Raw genomic sequence first — 16,708 nt, forward strand, 5'->3', positions numbered from 1 at the left:
AAATACCAACTCAAGACACTGCCTGTCCAGGGAGGATCAATTTCTTCAGAGATGCCCCATTGCAGAGAAATCATATAGGTAAGAAAATGCTCATTCACATGCTCGCTGTGCTTATTCACTGGAGAGAGGGACTGTGGGCATGGCTATCAGCTCCTGGAGCGGTAGGCATGCCCCCAGTATGACTATGACTGAAACAGGGGGAGTGGCTTGCAGACATGGTGTTTCACATCAGGCCACACCCCTTTCCACAAGGCCAAATCCACTTTTTCGGCAAGGGCCGCTTTCACATTTTTTCCAGGGCCACTTTAATTTCCCAAACCGCCCCTGAGAAAAGGTGTCTGCGCATGTATCAGTACACCAATCCCAAGACTGTTAAATATTTAATCATGTCAATTTATTACACATATAAACAAATGAACTGCAGTTCAATATAAAACATATTTAGTCATCACATATTAAATAACTCTGGGGTATAAACATTGGCAGAATGTAACTAAATTGTAATGCAATCATGTAAATTGTCCCAAAACAAATGTTGAGAATGAATGTGGATAATTAGTCCCCTCTGGGTGTTATGAGGGTATTGAATGCAATGATATATAGTATAGATTGCAAATAATACTTCAGAAGTATATAGTCACCAATTGAGACCCCAAAGGCAAAGGGTAGCTTCCCCGATATCCAAGCTGTGTGTGTTTCACAATGCTGTTGCTGTGAGCTGAATAACGGAAGGTCTCCTGACCGAGTCCGTACTCTCACGTCTCCCTTCTGGAGGTGAAATAAACACTGTATGGTTCCCTAGATGTACGCCGCTCCTCATGTGAGAGGGGGAACGTATGTAGTGTAGACCCCAAGGTCGCACCGCTCCAGCGGCTGCCGACTGCGGCGTGTGAGGGGATAAAACAAAGTTCAGCTGCTGGTGCAGCACATCGCACTGCTGATTGATGTTGTTTAGGGTGAGGGGGATGGTGCCTGCAATGGATGGCTCAGTAGCGACTGTCACAGGTGCAAGCGCTGGTAAAGGTGATATTGAAATAATGCCGGTATCACACAAGATCGGAAAAGGGATATTGAAGTAGAAAGCAGTCCACTATGATCCTTGACACGTTTCTCTCCTATAGCAGGAGTTTTTTCAAAAGGTAATGAAGTAACACTTATCAGAAAAGGCAGTCTATTTATCCTGCATCTGATCAATCAATTAGTTACAATTAGATACACCCATGTAGCTGCCATTATTTGTCATGCCATAATGAGGTTACAAATGAAAACAGCCTTATGGATATCAAATAGAAATATAATGAAGATACAAAAGGAGATAAATGAGAATCTTATCTAGGATGATAGATATATATCCCAATGAAGCTATGATCAGAACAATCACAATACTCCTATACAACCAACCTACAAAATAAAAATATAAAAAATATTAACCCATACTTAAATCCTATTCATCCCACTAGAATATCTACACAGGTAAATACCACAAAGGGACTCTGACCTCATTGAATATATAGATATATGGGTGTATCCTATGTTCCATCAAAGAAGGAATCATAGAAAATGGAAATATAATTAAATATATTATAAAGTGTATATGAAAAAAAAAATATATATAAAAAAATATTATATACAGTATATAAAAATAAATAATAAATACAAATATATTTTTTTAAAATATAAAAAATGTGAAATAAATTAAATAAATAATAAATGTTAAAATAAAAAATATATAGAAAGTTAGTTGATGACGCCCTCTATTATTCGAAATCCATTTCTATTGTTTCGTTGAGGCCCTCTGGATACACAGTATGTAGTGTGTGTATCCAAAAAGCCTCCCGCATACAAAGTCTACGATATCTGTCTCCCCCTCTGGGGGTAGGGGCAATGGATTCAATGCCTACAATTTTTAAGCCCCCATGATTTTTTCCATGTACCAAACTAAAGTGTCTAAACGCTATGTTTCTCATAACCATTGATAATGTTCCTCCTATGCTCGCAAAACCTGATCTTAAGCGATCTCGTGGTACGTCTGATCTATATAAGCTTACATGAACATTCAAGTAGGTAAATTACATATGTACTGTTACAATTAATGAATTAATTAATTGCAAATATTCTGTCTGAACCTTTGGCCATAAAAGTCAAAGTTCTATGTCCAATAAAATTACATGTAATGCAGCGGGCATGACCGCATTTGTAACACCCTGTTGTTCTTACAGTTAGATTTAATAAATTACAACAATCAGATGAATTTACATTAGTTGTTTTGTTATTGTTTTTATTTATTTATTTTTTTACTTGGAGCCAGTATGTTTTTTAAATTGTTAGCCCTTTTGAAAATGATCTTTGGACCGAATTTTAGTTCAGATTTTAGAAGAGGATCCATTTGTAGTATCCCAAAGTTCTTATTCATGATACTTCTAATTTTATGTGCACAACTGTTATATTTGGAAACAAATATTGGACCTATCAATTGTCTCTTTTCCCTCTTTATTCTTTTTCTTTTTCACTATTGGGTCTAATCGGCCTGTTATACTTAGTTTTGAGGCTGAATGTAATGCACTTTGTAATATTGTCTCAGGATATCCCTAAATGCTTCCACCAGGACATGAGCCTGTACATTAAAAGTCTTAATAGTTCAGCAGTTGTGACGAATTTATCGCAATTGTCCAGAAGGGATATTGTCCAACCATTTTCTATTATGATTACTTTGGTAGTCAATATAATTATACATATCTACTTCCTTACAAAAAGTGCACGTTTGTATACAGTTGTCCACAATCTCCAGTTTGATATCCAGAAAGGTAATTGTTTTGGGGTGACAAGTGCTCGTGAATGTGAGGTTAAATTAGTTTAGATTCAAATAACTCATAAACGCAACAATAGAATTCTCATCACCATCCCAAATAAAAAATAAATCATCTATAAATCACCGATAGAGGACCAGGTTCGCATCGCATCTCCCCCCCCAAATGAGTAACTCCTCAAGGCGGCCCATGTAGAGATTGGTGAAACTCGATGCAAACCAGGTCCCCATTGCGGTGCCAGTGCACTGTAAATAAAAACGGTGATTAAATAAAAATTAATTGTGTTTAAGTATAAACAAAATAGATGATAATATAAACTCACGCTGTGTGTCTGAGATCCCCCCATCTTCTGTGAGGTAAAAATCTGTAGCTTCCATTCCCCCCTCATTGGGGATATTGGTATACAGTGAACTGACATCACAAGTCAAAAATCTGTAGCTGGGTTGCCACTCAATCTCTGACAAACAGTTAAAAAAATCTGTGGTGTCCCTAAGATGTGATCTCAGAGAGACAGCGTGAGGCTGTAAAAAGTGATCAACATATAATGATAAATTTGCTGTGAGTGACCCAACACCAGAAATAATTGGACGACCCGATGGGCAAAATAAATCCTTGTGCACTTTAGGAAGGTGATAATAAGTGGAAATATTAGGGTGAATAGGGAATAAAAAATCAAATTCCCCTCTGGAAATCACTCCATCTTTATGTGCTTCATCAAGTAAAGATGTAATTTTTTTCTGAAAACAAATGGTTGAATCAGAGGGGAGAGTATGGTAGTAGGTCTCATCTGACAAGAGCCGCATAGCCTCCTGTAGATAATCTCCCACATCTTGACCCATCACTACTCCGCCCTTGTCGGCCATTTTGATTATAATCATTGGATCCAATGAAAGTTCTTTTATCGCTTTTTTGCTCCTGGTGGGAAAGATTCTGTTTATATTTGAAAATATCCTGTTCTTTTTCACACATTGACCTGAAATCATCTAAGGTCTTATTGTAGAATGTATCTATAAATGAGGTTTTATATTGTAGTGGGAAAAATAAATAAATTTGGATACCTCCTGAGGGCGATTGGAATAATAAACAGGTATTGTTTTCAATGTGGAATTCTGTTCTAATAATAACTGTCCCAAGTTATACACCGCTTCCTCATCATCTTTGTCTAGAACCATTGGGGTCCCCTCAGTATAAACTCTTCTTAGAATTTTGGTTGCAAAATATCTCTTGCGACATAGACTACGTATATATCTGTTTAACTCAACAAAGAGTTTAAAAAAATTAGGTTTTGATGATGGGGCAAATTTTAAACCCCTAGTTAATAGGTTCATTTGTTTCTCAGATAACACTTTTGAGGATAGGTTGATTACACCTCTTGTGGATCCCCCACTCTTGGCCCCCTGAAGTTTTTTTCTTTCTTTTTGAAACCATTCGTCTTCCTCTGACTCCTCTAACCTTGAGTTTCTTCTTCTTTTTGGTGTCCCTACTACTACTGTTTTGCGTTATGAGTTTTGGTACTGGTTTCTGGGTTTGATAGTTTAAGTCCCTCTCCTGGTGGGGGTGAAAAACCAAAGTACTATCTCTCTGGATACAGTTTGTTTTGGGTCTTACTACTCTATTTTCTCCCCACTTAGATTTATTGCTATTCCACCCAGATCTAGCTGGTGTATTACGGGGGTCCTTTCAATGATTCCAACCTCTCCCTCGGTCGAAAGTTATTCTCCCACCTACGTCCAGAAAAGGGATGTTTGTTATACGTTCTAACCATATTGTTTTGATAGTCTCTATCATCTCGAATATATTTGGCATTCTTTTTATCAATAATCTCTTTCTCAAATTTCTCTACCCTTTGGTTAGTTAGAATATCCCATTCCTGAAAGAGGGGATGAGCTTTCTGTCATTCTAAACTGGTCCTTACATCCTCTATTTCAACACCTGTCTCTTTGATTTTTTTGTCTCTATATTCTACCAACAATTTCATCAGTGAGACCGAACAAGAATGCAGAATGCTATCCCACTTCTCCTAGGTGAGTCAGCTCTCGGCTTATATATGTGCTGTTATCATGTAGTACATTAATTGTAATTATATGACCCAGAGTGGGTGCTACTATTTGGTAGCAATAATTATTTTGGGGTGAGCGTTTGGGCGTGGGGCCCCCGGGGTTATTCTGGCTGGGCCTTTTTCAGGGCATCACCACTTAACTCACATGAATACTTTTTCATCACTTTTCTATTTGTTTGTTTATTATTTATGTAATTTTATTTCTTTCTTATTATATTAATACTTATTGATTTATCTTTTACACATCTATACATTACACTTCACTATCACCTTTCTTCCATTTTTCGTGTGATGCCCTGGGAATGGTCCTTGGCTGGATTCTTTTGGGGTGCCTTGCGCCTCGGATGTGAACCCCTTAAAGTTAGGGACGCCGGTATAGAGGAGCCTTGACGTTGGCCCGGCACTTAATCATACATTTGCAAATGTATGCAACTAATACCTCTGAATTTCTATTATCATGTAGGATTCAAATATTTTTGCCAGTATTGCTGCAGTGTGCTGGAGGGAATATCCCTTTTTTTCTCTCTGGTTCAGTGTAAACCGCGCCCTTTACAAGCACCTGTGCTATATCATTAAGCTGATTTGAGCGACCACCATAATTTCTATTTGTGGTTTAAACAATAGCATGGCCTGAGATGCTTAGTGAAGTGTTATATTCTTGTGGTTTAGCTGTAATATTGTGTAGTTAGAGGTGGGATGAAGCTGTTTACTGTAGAATATATATTTCAGTTTGATGTCAGCTGGTGATAAAGGAATTTGTAATGGAGATTTTGTATTATTCTGTGTTAGGGCTTTGAAACATGTGCTCCCCCCCCCCCCCCCATTGAACCATGTGCTAAACAATAGCCTGGCCTAGTGAATGCTGGCTGTATTAGATATTGGAATACTATATAGTGCAATTTGCCTGATGATATCACACAGTTATGGTGTGTAAGAATGTATCAAAAAGTTTTCAATGGAGGTTCCATGTGCTGTTCCCTTTGTGAGAAGGCCTGGAACCATGTGCTTGGTTCAATGGAAGTTGTGGATTACTGGTAATGTGATCATAGTTATAATTCTAGACAGTTTTGGGATTGTATACTTCAAATAGGTTTGTTATAGTTATTACAATTATGATCATTAATCGATATATGATTTACAGAGCTACAATATTATTAGCATTCTTACATTTGGAGTTTATCTTGGTACCATGAGGCCTGTAAACAAAGGAACATTCGGTCTAACATCCCCACCACACAGAACATACAAACCCATCTCCCACCATGCTTTCTTAGCAACCATCTTGAATGTTCTTTCTTAGCAATCATCTCTCTCTCTCTCTTTCTCCCTCTCTCTCTCAACTCTGATTGTATTTAATTAATAATGTTTTACGAGATATTGTACTTTATGTGAACTATATAAGCATTTGATTATATAATTACACTTTACCACATCTTGTGTGCAATGTTCTTATTCAAATGAAATTATTCTAATCTCTAATGATTTAAATGTTGTATAATTCTGGTTACGAGATCATATATATTAATTATAACCTGATGTTATTTAATGATAATAGAATATTTGATTCCAATATATTAGGTTTAAACTGGCAATTGCCTGCAGGTACAAAGAGGCAGAACAATCAAGGAGAAAAGGAAAATAACCACCCCTTATCAAGAGGGTTAATGTTTTAGTTATTGGATAATATTATGGGATAGGGTGGGGTGAGTTGGGTCAGCCTATAGAAGGGATGTAAGGGGGTGGGGTTTCAGGGCCATTTCATGGAGATTGCTGTAGCAGCCATTTTAGGATATCTTCCATTTCGGGTTGTTCAGCTGCAGGGAGTGTGTCGGTTAAGTAAAACAATATAAGTATTGATTGTTTTCTTACCTTTCTTTCTTTTTCTACTTTCATCTCCTTCCTCTGTTCCATTCTCTGTCCCCTTTTTACAGCCTCTGTGTCTGTCCTTTGCTTGTTTGCTCTGCAGCGCAGTTTCTATTTAGTGGCCTTTGCACCCCCCCGCCTATTTGGGCAATGCCTCACCCCTGTCGCTGCGTGCCGGTCCCTGCTCGCTATGCGGAAGGCGGGGATGCCTTCAATCATGGACGGACACCTGCCGCAGCTTCCGGTCACGGTGCGAGGGTGCACCCGGCGGTGATGCAAGGAAATACGTGAGAGGATCGCCCGGGGACTCCCCGGTCACATCATCTGGTAATACCTTCCGCGTGGGCGCTGTGGTAGGGAGGTCAATTGCCCGGCGGGCAGTGCTGCTGCGGTTTCCCGCCACCAGGCACATAGGCCTCCTTCCCTCTCATGCAATTCCCTAGTTTCTCATGGTGGCTCTGGTTGGGCTCAGGGGACTCTAGACCAGAGCCGGAGCTGCTTCAGGGGTGGGGTGGGGGGGTTATAAGGCGTAGCGGCAGCAAGATTTTCAGGTGCCAGCTATAGTTCTAGGGGTACACAGGAACAGCAGGTTCCTGAGCCTCCTTGGTTGCAGCAGGGGGGGGTTTACCGCAGCCACTTGATGGTGGTGGGTCTGGCAGATCATTTGGGGAGGGAGCCATTACATATGCGCAGGTGGTGGCCGGGGTTCTGCTCTCGGCTCCCGCTGGCCCCGGAGCTCCCACCCTCGCCCCCTGGTTGCTGCTCTGTTAGCTGCCTCCCTGGCCCCAGAAGTTAATGGTGTGTCTGGCGTAGCAGCATCCCCTCTAGCATCATTGATGTCGGTTGTGGCTTCTGCTATGGCTACATTACTGTTGGGATCGCAGGATGCTATGGCGTCAGGGGGTGCAAGTGCCACTGGTGGATTTGCAGCAGCTGGGGGCTCAATTAGATCCTCTGGCCGTACAGTTTCTTAAAATTTTGGCGCCGGTGCTCAGTGGTGCAGGGGCCCCCTCCTCCTCCATGGGTCCAGTAGTGGACGCGCAGGTAGGGGTTTCAAATATTCTGGCAAATGCACCTGTTCCAACTGTGGCTTCTTCCTCTGATGCAACGGGCTCTGGGGCTCATAGTGTGGTGCTTCTTTATCTGTTTCTTCCCCAGATGGTGCTGCTGTGAGTCCGGAGACTGGCATCCCCACCAGGGATGGCGTTGGAGCTGTGGCGTCTGGTGCTGGGGATCAGGTGAGCGGTCCTGGTGATTCAGGTACCACTTCTGATAGGGATTGACAGGCAGATATGGTCTCCTTAGAAAGTGCTTCCGGTGCAGGTGATAGTTCACAGGCTTTGGAAGTTGAGACTTCTAGACGTAAGTCCGCGGACGGGTCGCACAAGCGGAGATGGCACTCTAAGAGGAGTCAGCGGGGTGAGTCTTCCACATCGTCCACGGATTCGACTTTGTTGGAATTGTCCTGTGATGACTAAGGACTTGCAAAGCATCGCCGGCATAGGTGCAGGTCTAGTAGTAATAGCTCTTCTGATTTGAAGGACCTCGAGGAGGCTGTACATTGCGCGAATACGGCGGTGCTTAGAGGTATCTGGCCTATAGTTCGGGAGAGGATTCGAGTGGGCCATTATGTTGACATTCTAGCGCTTACCTCTAACGCCCATAAGGCGCTGGCAGTAGTGAAGAAAGAGAAGGCACTTGACTCGTATAAATCCTTTACGAATTGGCTTAGCGGCTTTTTCGTGTTCATGGCGTGTTATTTACATACGCGCCCCAATGAACACATGAATATGTTCGTTATTTACATTTGATCCATAGTCTGTATCAGTCAGCAAAGGGTTATGTGTGGCGCACTTACGACGAGGGTTTTCTTCGTAAGCAGCATGGCCGGGCCATCATGAAGTTTGGCTCCAAAGATGTTGATGTCTCACTTGAGGCAACTAACCCGCAATGGACAGATGCGGAGACTACGGGCGTTAAACACAGGCAGGTGGCTGGCAAAGGGGTAGCGCTCTCAGAGGTGGCTGGGCCTAAGGGTAAGTGCTTTGAGTTCAACAGTGGAAGATGCCCCTATGGTGCTAAGTGTGGCTTTCATCACCAATGTCTCTGATGCAGGAGTGCACACGTGGGGAGGGAGTGTAATCGTGTACTGGGGGTGGTGGCCCATAATCAGGGGGACAGCCCTGGTGTGAAGTAGGGCCCCCATGCCAATCGACATCACTGCCATGTCGTGGACTGGCTTCCTTCATGGCTTTCGGTTACCGGTGCTAGGTGAAGTTTGCACAGGCTCACCGCGCAACTTACGTTTGGCAGTCGAGTTTCTGTCAGTGGTTAGGGAGAAGGTCTTGAAGGAGGTCAGTTTGGGTCATATGGTGGGGACGTTTTCGGGGCTCCCTCTCGCTAATTTAGTTCTGTTTCCTGTGGGGGTGGTCCCAAAGAAGGTCCCAGAAAAGTTTCGGCTTATCCAGCTTCTGTCTTGGCCAGGGGGCTCCTCAGTCAATGATGCAATACCAGAGGACCTTTTTTGGGTTACCTATCATTTGACGAGGCGTTGGATTTGGTCCAGTTCTTTGGGGCCGGGCCCTCATGGCTAAGATAGATGTTAAGTCCATTTTCCGGTTGTTGCCCCTGAATCTGGATTATTTTCGGCTCATGGGTTTTCGGCTGGCAGACAGGTTTTATCTAGATAGATGCCTCCCTATGGGTTGCTCCATTTCATGTGCATATTTTGAGAAGTTCAGCACATTCTTGCACTGGTGTCTTATTTATTGGTCGGGGGAGCGGGGAGTGGCTCACTATTTGGATGATTTCCTGCTAGTGGGTCCCCCTGAATCTTCACGTTGTGCTAATATTTTGGCAGGGGCTCTTTCGTTGTTTGCAAAGTTCGGCGTGCCCGTTGTCCTCGATAAGACAGAAGGACGCTCACCGGTCATTTCCTTTTTAGGGATCGAGATACTCTGAAGGAAGTGTGCCATCTCCCACAAAAAAAGGTGGACCAGCTGCATTATGCGTTAGTGAGGGCATTGGCGTCGGGTAAAGTTACCTTGCATCAGGCTCAATCGGTGCTCGGACTTCTCAAATTTGCGTGCCGGGTGAGTCCAATGGGCGTGTTCATCCGAAAGTTGGAACGGGCTACAATGCAAATGTGCAAACCACATCACTTTATTTGCTTGTCGGTGGAATTGCTGAGGGACCTCAGGCTCTGGGTAGAGTTTGTAGCTGCATTCAATGGAACATGCATTTTGGTATTGCCCGTGGAGCCCAGCTGTGTCCTCCAGTTGTTCACAGATGCAGCGGGCTCATCGGGTTTTGGGGCTTATTTTGATGGTCGTTGGTGCGCGGCCCATTGGCCTGATGAGTGGGTGACTAGAGGTTTAACGAGGGACCTTCTCCTTCGTGAACTTTTCCCTATTATGGTCTCTCTCGAACTCTGGGGTCCTTTATTGTGAATTGCAGTGTGATCTTCTGGTGCGATAATTTGGGTGTGGTACACGCGGTCAATCGACAACGAGCGGAATCCCTGCCAGCTATCCATTTGCTTGCTCATTGGTTCTACATTGTTTGCAATTTAACATCGTGTTTCGGGCGCAACATGTCCTGGGAGTGAACAATGATATTGCGGATGCCTTGTCCCGTTTTGATTGGCCGCATTTTCGTTCTCTTGCCCCTGTGATTTCATGTGAAGGAGATTTCCTAGCCTCTTTGTTGTAACTGTGACGGCCAGCTTGTTTCGTTTTCTGGAGTTTGGTGCATACAAGAAATGCGGTCAAACCTCCGAAACCGCCATTTCGGAGGTTTGATCGCATTTTTCTGCATAGTGCATCTCCCTTGGGGCTCTATTTCTGGGACCGACTCCCGGCTCTGCTCTCCCCATTAGAGCAGGGCAGGAGGCCGGTAACCGGAGGAGACCCTGGATAACACCACCTCCAGGTGGCGTTATCACAGGGCTTTCCCCGATATTTTTTCACATTTTATTTTTAGTAACTCTGGTCGGATCACATTTCCCATTACAATTATGGGAAATGCGATCTGCTTTACTAAAAATAAGTGATACTTAGGGGTTGGAGTAGAATTTTACGAATTCTACTCCAATTGCCCTGTAATAACTATAGGTGATACTAAAATAATGTGAAAGGGGTGTGAAAACACCCCTTTTCACTTTATTTTAGTAAAAATAATGTTAATAAATAGAGCCCTTGGTCACAAAGTCAAACACCAACATCTCTCCCAGAGAAATTATAACATGTCATAATGACACCCAAACACAAGATGGCACTATATGCATTTTTCAAGAATTCGAAATGTAGCCATAGTTTATATATGGCTAATATTTAGGGAAGTGTATGTGGACATATCTGTATGTCTGGTGTATACTTCCAGGTATATATGGATAAACTCTTGTGTTTAGATGTTATTTATTCAGAAAGGATTGTCACTGTAATATAGGTAGGAAATATATATATCGAATATATAAGAATATTAACTGCAAGGTAAAATCTATGTAATGGAGTGCATTATATGTATTGTGTATATTAACGTTGTAAGCATATTGCGTCCTGGAGGTAGAGCCAGTAGCAGTAGCATAAGACTACCTAAGAAAGTGCTAGAAATGGCATGAGAAGATAGGTAATCTATTAGTAATGCAGGGACAGGAGTCAAAGGTTTGTGCTGCTGGCAGTTAGGGACTGGTCGCACGGCTGTAGAGTGGGGATATATAGGCACTGGGGTGACAGCAGGGCCGGATTTACAATGGGGCGGGTGGAGCTCCAGCTCCAGGACTCCCAGAAGAATAGGCCCACAGGCTTCATTGCAGGCAGTGCAGTGTTGACAGGTAAAAAAACGTTCCTGTCACCACAAGCGGCCATCTGATGCTCAGCACATTCATACCCTGAGGGCGAGGCCCAACCTATTCACAGTTTCACCCACTACCCACCCCGCCGCCAGGTGCAAGAAGCCCCGCCCACAGCCGACCGAAGCGCCGTCCACCCAACGTGACTATCTGAAGCTCCGCCCCCTTATTCACGTCATAGGTACACATTTACAGTTTACTTGCTGTCATGTCACCCTGTGCATGGCACATTCATTTTACCTGGGGATGTAGATATTGAAGATAAACCATATAAAGAGAGTTTTCTCCAGAAGAAGAAGCAGAAAGCTAAAACAGAAAGGGATAATCAGAAGCATAAAGAACTCTTCCAGTGGGTGGATTTTGAGAAGTGAGTGGACATTAATTATGGTTTCATGTATGTAAGCACAGGCTCAGACTTTAATCCCCATTCAGAAGTTTTGCAGTCCCTACTCCCAGTCGCACAGAGCGGGGTGCCCTGACAGCAGAACCAGTGGCTGCATCCCGTGCCCTACTTCTTATTCCCATCTCCTGCACTGTGTTGGGATAGGCTCATCTCATGACGTCTCCCACAGTCCCGTGGGCTCTGTACTGCTGCTCGGAGCGACCTTCAGATGCCCCAAGCAGCACCCTATTTACCTGGTGAAGTGGCATGGGGCGCAGGGTTATGGCGTACTGGCACTCTGTTACGGGGCTGCCTATCCCTATAGAGTGACATCATAGACTGTGTTCTTCTCCAATACATATACTATGCAGGACAGTGCTGTTGTTGTCTTCTTGGAGTATGTCCCATACGATTCCGCAATGCCGCCGGTCTCATAACCGACAACAGTATCCCGACGAGGGACTTAAGATAAGTGTCGAAATACCGATGCCTAGCTTAATCCCGATGTTGGAATGCCGAAGGACGCATGCCCGAATGAGGTAAGTCCGGGGAGCCCTTAGAGTTAGCTGCAGGGTGAGGGTTAGGTTTAGTGAGCTTAGCGGGGTTAGATTTTGGGGGGAGGTTGGGGTTTAGCACCCCTAGGGGGGATGGTTAGGGTTTGGCACTAAGGGGGGAGGGTTAGGTTTAGGCCCTGGATGGCCTGATCCGCGGGATCAGGGCGACATATCTTCTAGTATGTACCAACCTTTACACTACCCCAGACGACCCAGCTGACTGCACATGTGTGACCTGAGGGCTCACAGTGCAGAGGTGGTGAAGGGATCTGCTTGGATCCCTCTTTGCAACCTCAGACCTTCTTCCCATTGGAAGGAGCGAGGATCCAGGAATCACCACCATCTTAAGTTGTTGTTGGGTACCACAAGCAAACTAAAGTTTGCTGAATCCTAGGCGGCTGTTACAGAAAAGTGAAAACATGTGGACTAGCGTTTCTGCATGTGCATCAGGTCTGTTCGGGATCATGAATAGGCCCCTAAACACATTTTTCCTTTTAAAGTTAAAGTCTGCCTTAAATGTTTATACAGCATAAATAATATTATAATGCCAACGTGGAATCTTTAGCAAAAGGCACAAGACATTATAAACTCATAGATACATAAAACAATCAGGGGTCTATTTACTAAGCAGTGTTAGGAGACAGAGTGAAAAGTGATAAGGTGCCAGCCAATCAGCTCCTAACTGCCATCTCACAGGCTGTTTGAAAAATGACAGCTGGGAGCTGATTGGCTGGCACCTTATCACTTTTCACTCTGTCTCCTAACACTGCTTAGTAACTAGACCCCTCAGTCATTTAAGTCACACAAAATGCTGCTTATTGTAACATACCTCCATATTACATTGTGTTTAATACCTAAGCCTGTAAATTACTTTGCAGAAAAATCCTCACTGCGACAGCTGTCGCAGGCCCATTGCAGCACATGGTGTGAGATACACACATGCGCAGTAGAAGAAAATCAGCCATTTGTGAAAACATCGGCATTGTGACCCTTTTCTGAATCAGGCCCACAGATCACACCCTTTTACAAAACAAAAATAATTATTTTTGATATAGCTCCACTATAAAGTGGTTGAAGGTAGGTGCTAGCTGTACCCTCCGTGGATCCTCACGGCACAGGCCACACCCCCTGTGCAAACCACACTGCTAGTTATGCACCCACATCAATAGTCACACTGCACAGCGCTGGTCACACCCTCTCTAGCAGCACACAAAAGCCCCTAAATAAAAGTCAGCTCCAGGCCCTTTTGGAACTTAATCTGGCACTGGTGTGGGGGCCCCTGGATGACCGCCCCGTCTGCCCTGCCTATAATCCGGCCCTGTATACTATTATAATACACACAGCATGTTACCTACTAGTGTGTATGTGAGAGCAGACACCGGCATCTTACAGCGCAGACACACACAGTAACAATGTGTAGCGCTGCCTTTATGTCTGCTTAGTTACAGCATCATCCACACTGCAGAGATCGTCTGATACATCGCCGATAGCCGTACGCAGCTGCACAGAGGACGAGATGTATGAACAGGCGTTAGGGAAATTAGTGGTATCAGTGCACGTTATGTGCGCTGATACTGCTTCTTCCCCATGTATTAATATGGGGTTGGGTGGAAAATGATATGTACCACTGTCATTATTGGCGCCGCTATCTAGAAGATACCGCGCCGATGTACCACCCAATGTATGACTGCAGCTGATGTTCCCCTATCACCACAGCAGGGACAGCACCGTCCCTGGTTGCGGCAGCTGCCGACTCCGGGCTGCATGTGAGATCTCGTGTATGCCCAGTGGAGCCGGCCTAAGGTAAGACACAGCGCTAGGCTAATGCGCTGTGGGGTCTGGTAGGGATCACCGGAGAGGGGCGCTATCACTTGTTATTACATCTCGTCAGTACTGCTTCCTGCTTTGCCTCGTTAAAGAGGTGAAGCAGGAACAATTTTAGGGGCATGATGCATGCGGCTATAATACATCTCCCCCAGAGAGAGCACTTTTGAATTTGGCGCCTCAGTTGTGATAAAAATGAATACATAAAAGTGTCCTTATAATATATAGTACATATCTAATACATCAGGACACGTTTCTCACTATGGTGACAAAGCCACGGCATGTTCTGGACCTAAAACTCACTGTAAAGATGCAGTTTTAGTTCGCGAGCAGAGCTCCTTACCTTCACCTGTGACTGATATCCAAGGTAAAGGGTCCGGGTGTATAAGCTAAACCAGATACAGAAAACACTGTTAAGACAAATCTCTGCCAACATAAATGAGATTTTCTATGTCAGTGAAATGTAAATTGACTCCCTCTTCTTTGGACTTTGGTTTAACACCGGTTTGTTATAAGGGGTTTTAATTTATTAGGATTACACAAAAATCTCACACAGAACCTCAGAGTTAATGATTTATTTTAGGTAATTGCTATAATGAATTTCAAAAACTATAATTTCATTTTGATGGCTTGTGCTACCTGGGTGCCACAGACTTGCGTATTCAGTTAATGATTTTACTCTTAATATTTACACACTGGATAATCAGTGCTAGATTGGTTTACTATAGTTTTCTGCTGTTGCCTGGCCAGCACATTCAGTGTACTCACATAAGGTTATGTCACTTTTTGAATTGTCTAGAATGTTATCAGAAGCTCATTAGCATAAATAACGCATCACAATCATCATTCCGTGTCACAATGCCCAATGTAAGCAGAGCACCTCTGACAACAACCTCCTGGACTCAGTCGCTGCCTAGTCTACAAACGGGCAGCTTCTTTCACAAAGTGCTGGATACGGATTGTGCCTATCTGATTGTCTGCTGCAGTCAGAACCACCACAGATCCGAATCTGAATTTGATTCCTGCAGACATTTCTGCTTGCAGGTACCGTGGATAAAGAATAGGAATGTGGAATTGTTTCCCATTTCGGTGCTTCCGAAAGACGGGTCAGCCCAAGGAAGAATTATCAAATGTGACCCATCACACTGCTGTCGAGAACAGCAAAACTGGAAGATCTGTCGAAAGACAGCCACTCATCTGGCGTTTTAGGCGATTTATGGCTAAGAGGAGACAACGCAGACATGGTGAAACCGATGTCACTCACCTCATCAGAGAGAGCATGAAGGATTCTCTATCCTGTGTTGATTTAACAATTTTCACGCAGGCCTCAGACAACACTTTTGCTAAGAAGCCTGCTTCTAATGTTGTTGAAGACCAGCAAGTGTGCTTGAATCCAAAATGCACAAAGATGCAGGCATCCACCAGCGAGCTCCTGAGCTGCTTTGCCGAGTTCATCTGTGGAAGTTGTCACCAGCTGAACAATCTGTCACCTACAGATATCATTTTATGGATGACAAGTATAGACGACTCTCTCACTCGATACTGGCAGGAAGAAGGCTTCATCAACCCGGCCAATGTAGTGTTCCTCTACATGCTCTGCCGAGAGTTCAATCTATCAGAGTTGGACAGTGAGCAAGACCTACTGGCATTTCTATCCACATGTCTGTATATATCCTACGCATACTTGGGTAGTGAGATCTCCTATCCAATGAAGCCATTCCTAGTGGAAAGTTCAAAGGAAGACTTTTGGAGCCGTTGCCTCTATATCATTAATTTCATGAGCTCAAAGATGCTGCGCTTCCATGCCGACCACCATTATTTCATCCAGATCTTTGTTGATCTCAAAGCTGAGGGTGAACAGGAGAGCAGCATAGTATAGTACTGGACAAGTAATCAACATTACTCCAGGCTAAATACTATACACAGCAATCTCCACCATCCGATCCATGCTGTGAACTAATACAGCAAGCTTCACCATCAGCCCCAGGCTGTGCACTGACACAGCAGGCTTCACCATCAGCTCCAGGCTGTGCACTGACACAGCAGGCTTCATCATCAGCTCCAGGCTGTGCACTGACACAGCAGGCTTCATCATCAGCTCCAGGCTGTGCACTGACACAGCATGCTTCATCATTAGCTTCAGACTGTGCTCTGACACAGCAAGCTCTACCATCAGCTCCAGGCTGTGCTCTGACACAGCAAGCTTCATCATCAGCTCCAGGCTGTGCACTGACACAGCAAGCTCTGCCATCAGCTCCGGACTGTGCTCTGACACAGCAGGCTTTATCATCAGCTCCAAGCCGTGCACTGGCACAGCAAGCTTCATCATCAGCTCCAGGCTGTGCACTGACAGAGCAAGCTCTACCATCC

At 44.0% G+C, this 16,708-nt stretch overlaps 1 protein-coding gene across 1 annotated transcript; it reads left to right on the forward strand.

Annotated features, from left to right (window-relative positions):
* The first annotated feature begins 15,404 nt into the window (after positions 1 to 15,404).
* LOC148510579 (cyclin-dependent kinase 5 activator 1-like) lies at positions 15,405 to 16,217 on the forward strand. Its single transcript, XM_088442548.1, has one exon. It carries the CDS (start codon positions 15,405 to 15,407, stop codon positions 16,215 to 16,217), a length of 813 nt encoding a protein of 270 aa, XP_088298674.1.
* The last annotated feature ends 491 nt before the right edge of the window (positions 16,218 to 16,708 follow it).

The sequence above is a fragment of the Taudactylus pleione genome, unplaced genomic scaffold, assembly GCF_031769625.1.
Source record: "Taudactylus pleione unplaced genomic scaffold, aTauple2 ptg000314l, whole genome shotgun sequence".
Taxonomy (NCBI): Eukaryota; Metazoa; Chordata; class Amphibia; order Anura; family Myobatrachidae; genus Taudactylus; species Taudactylus pleione.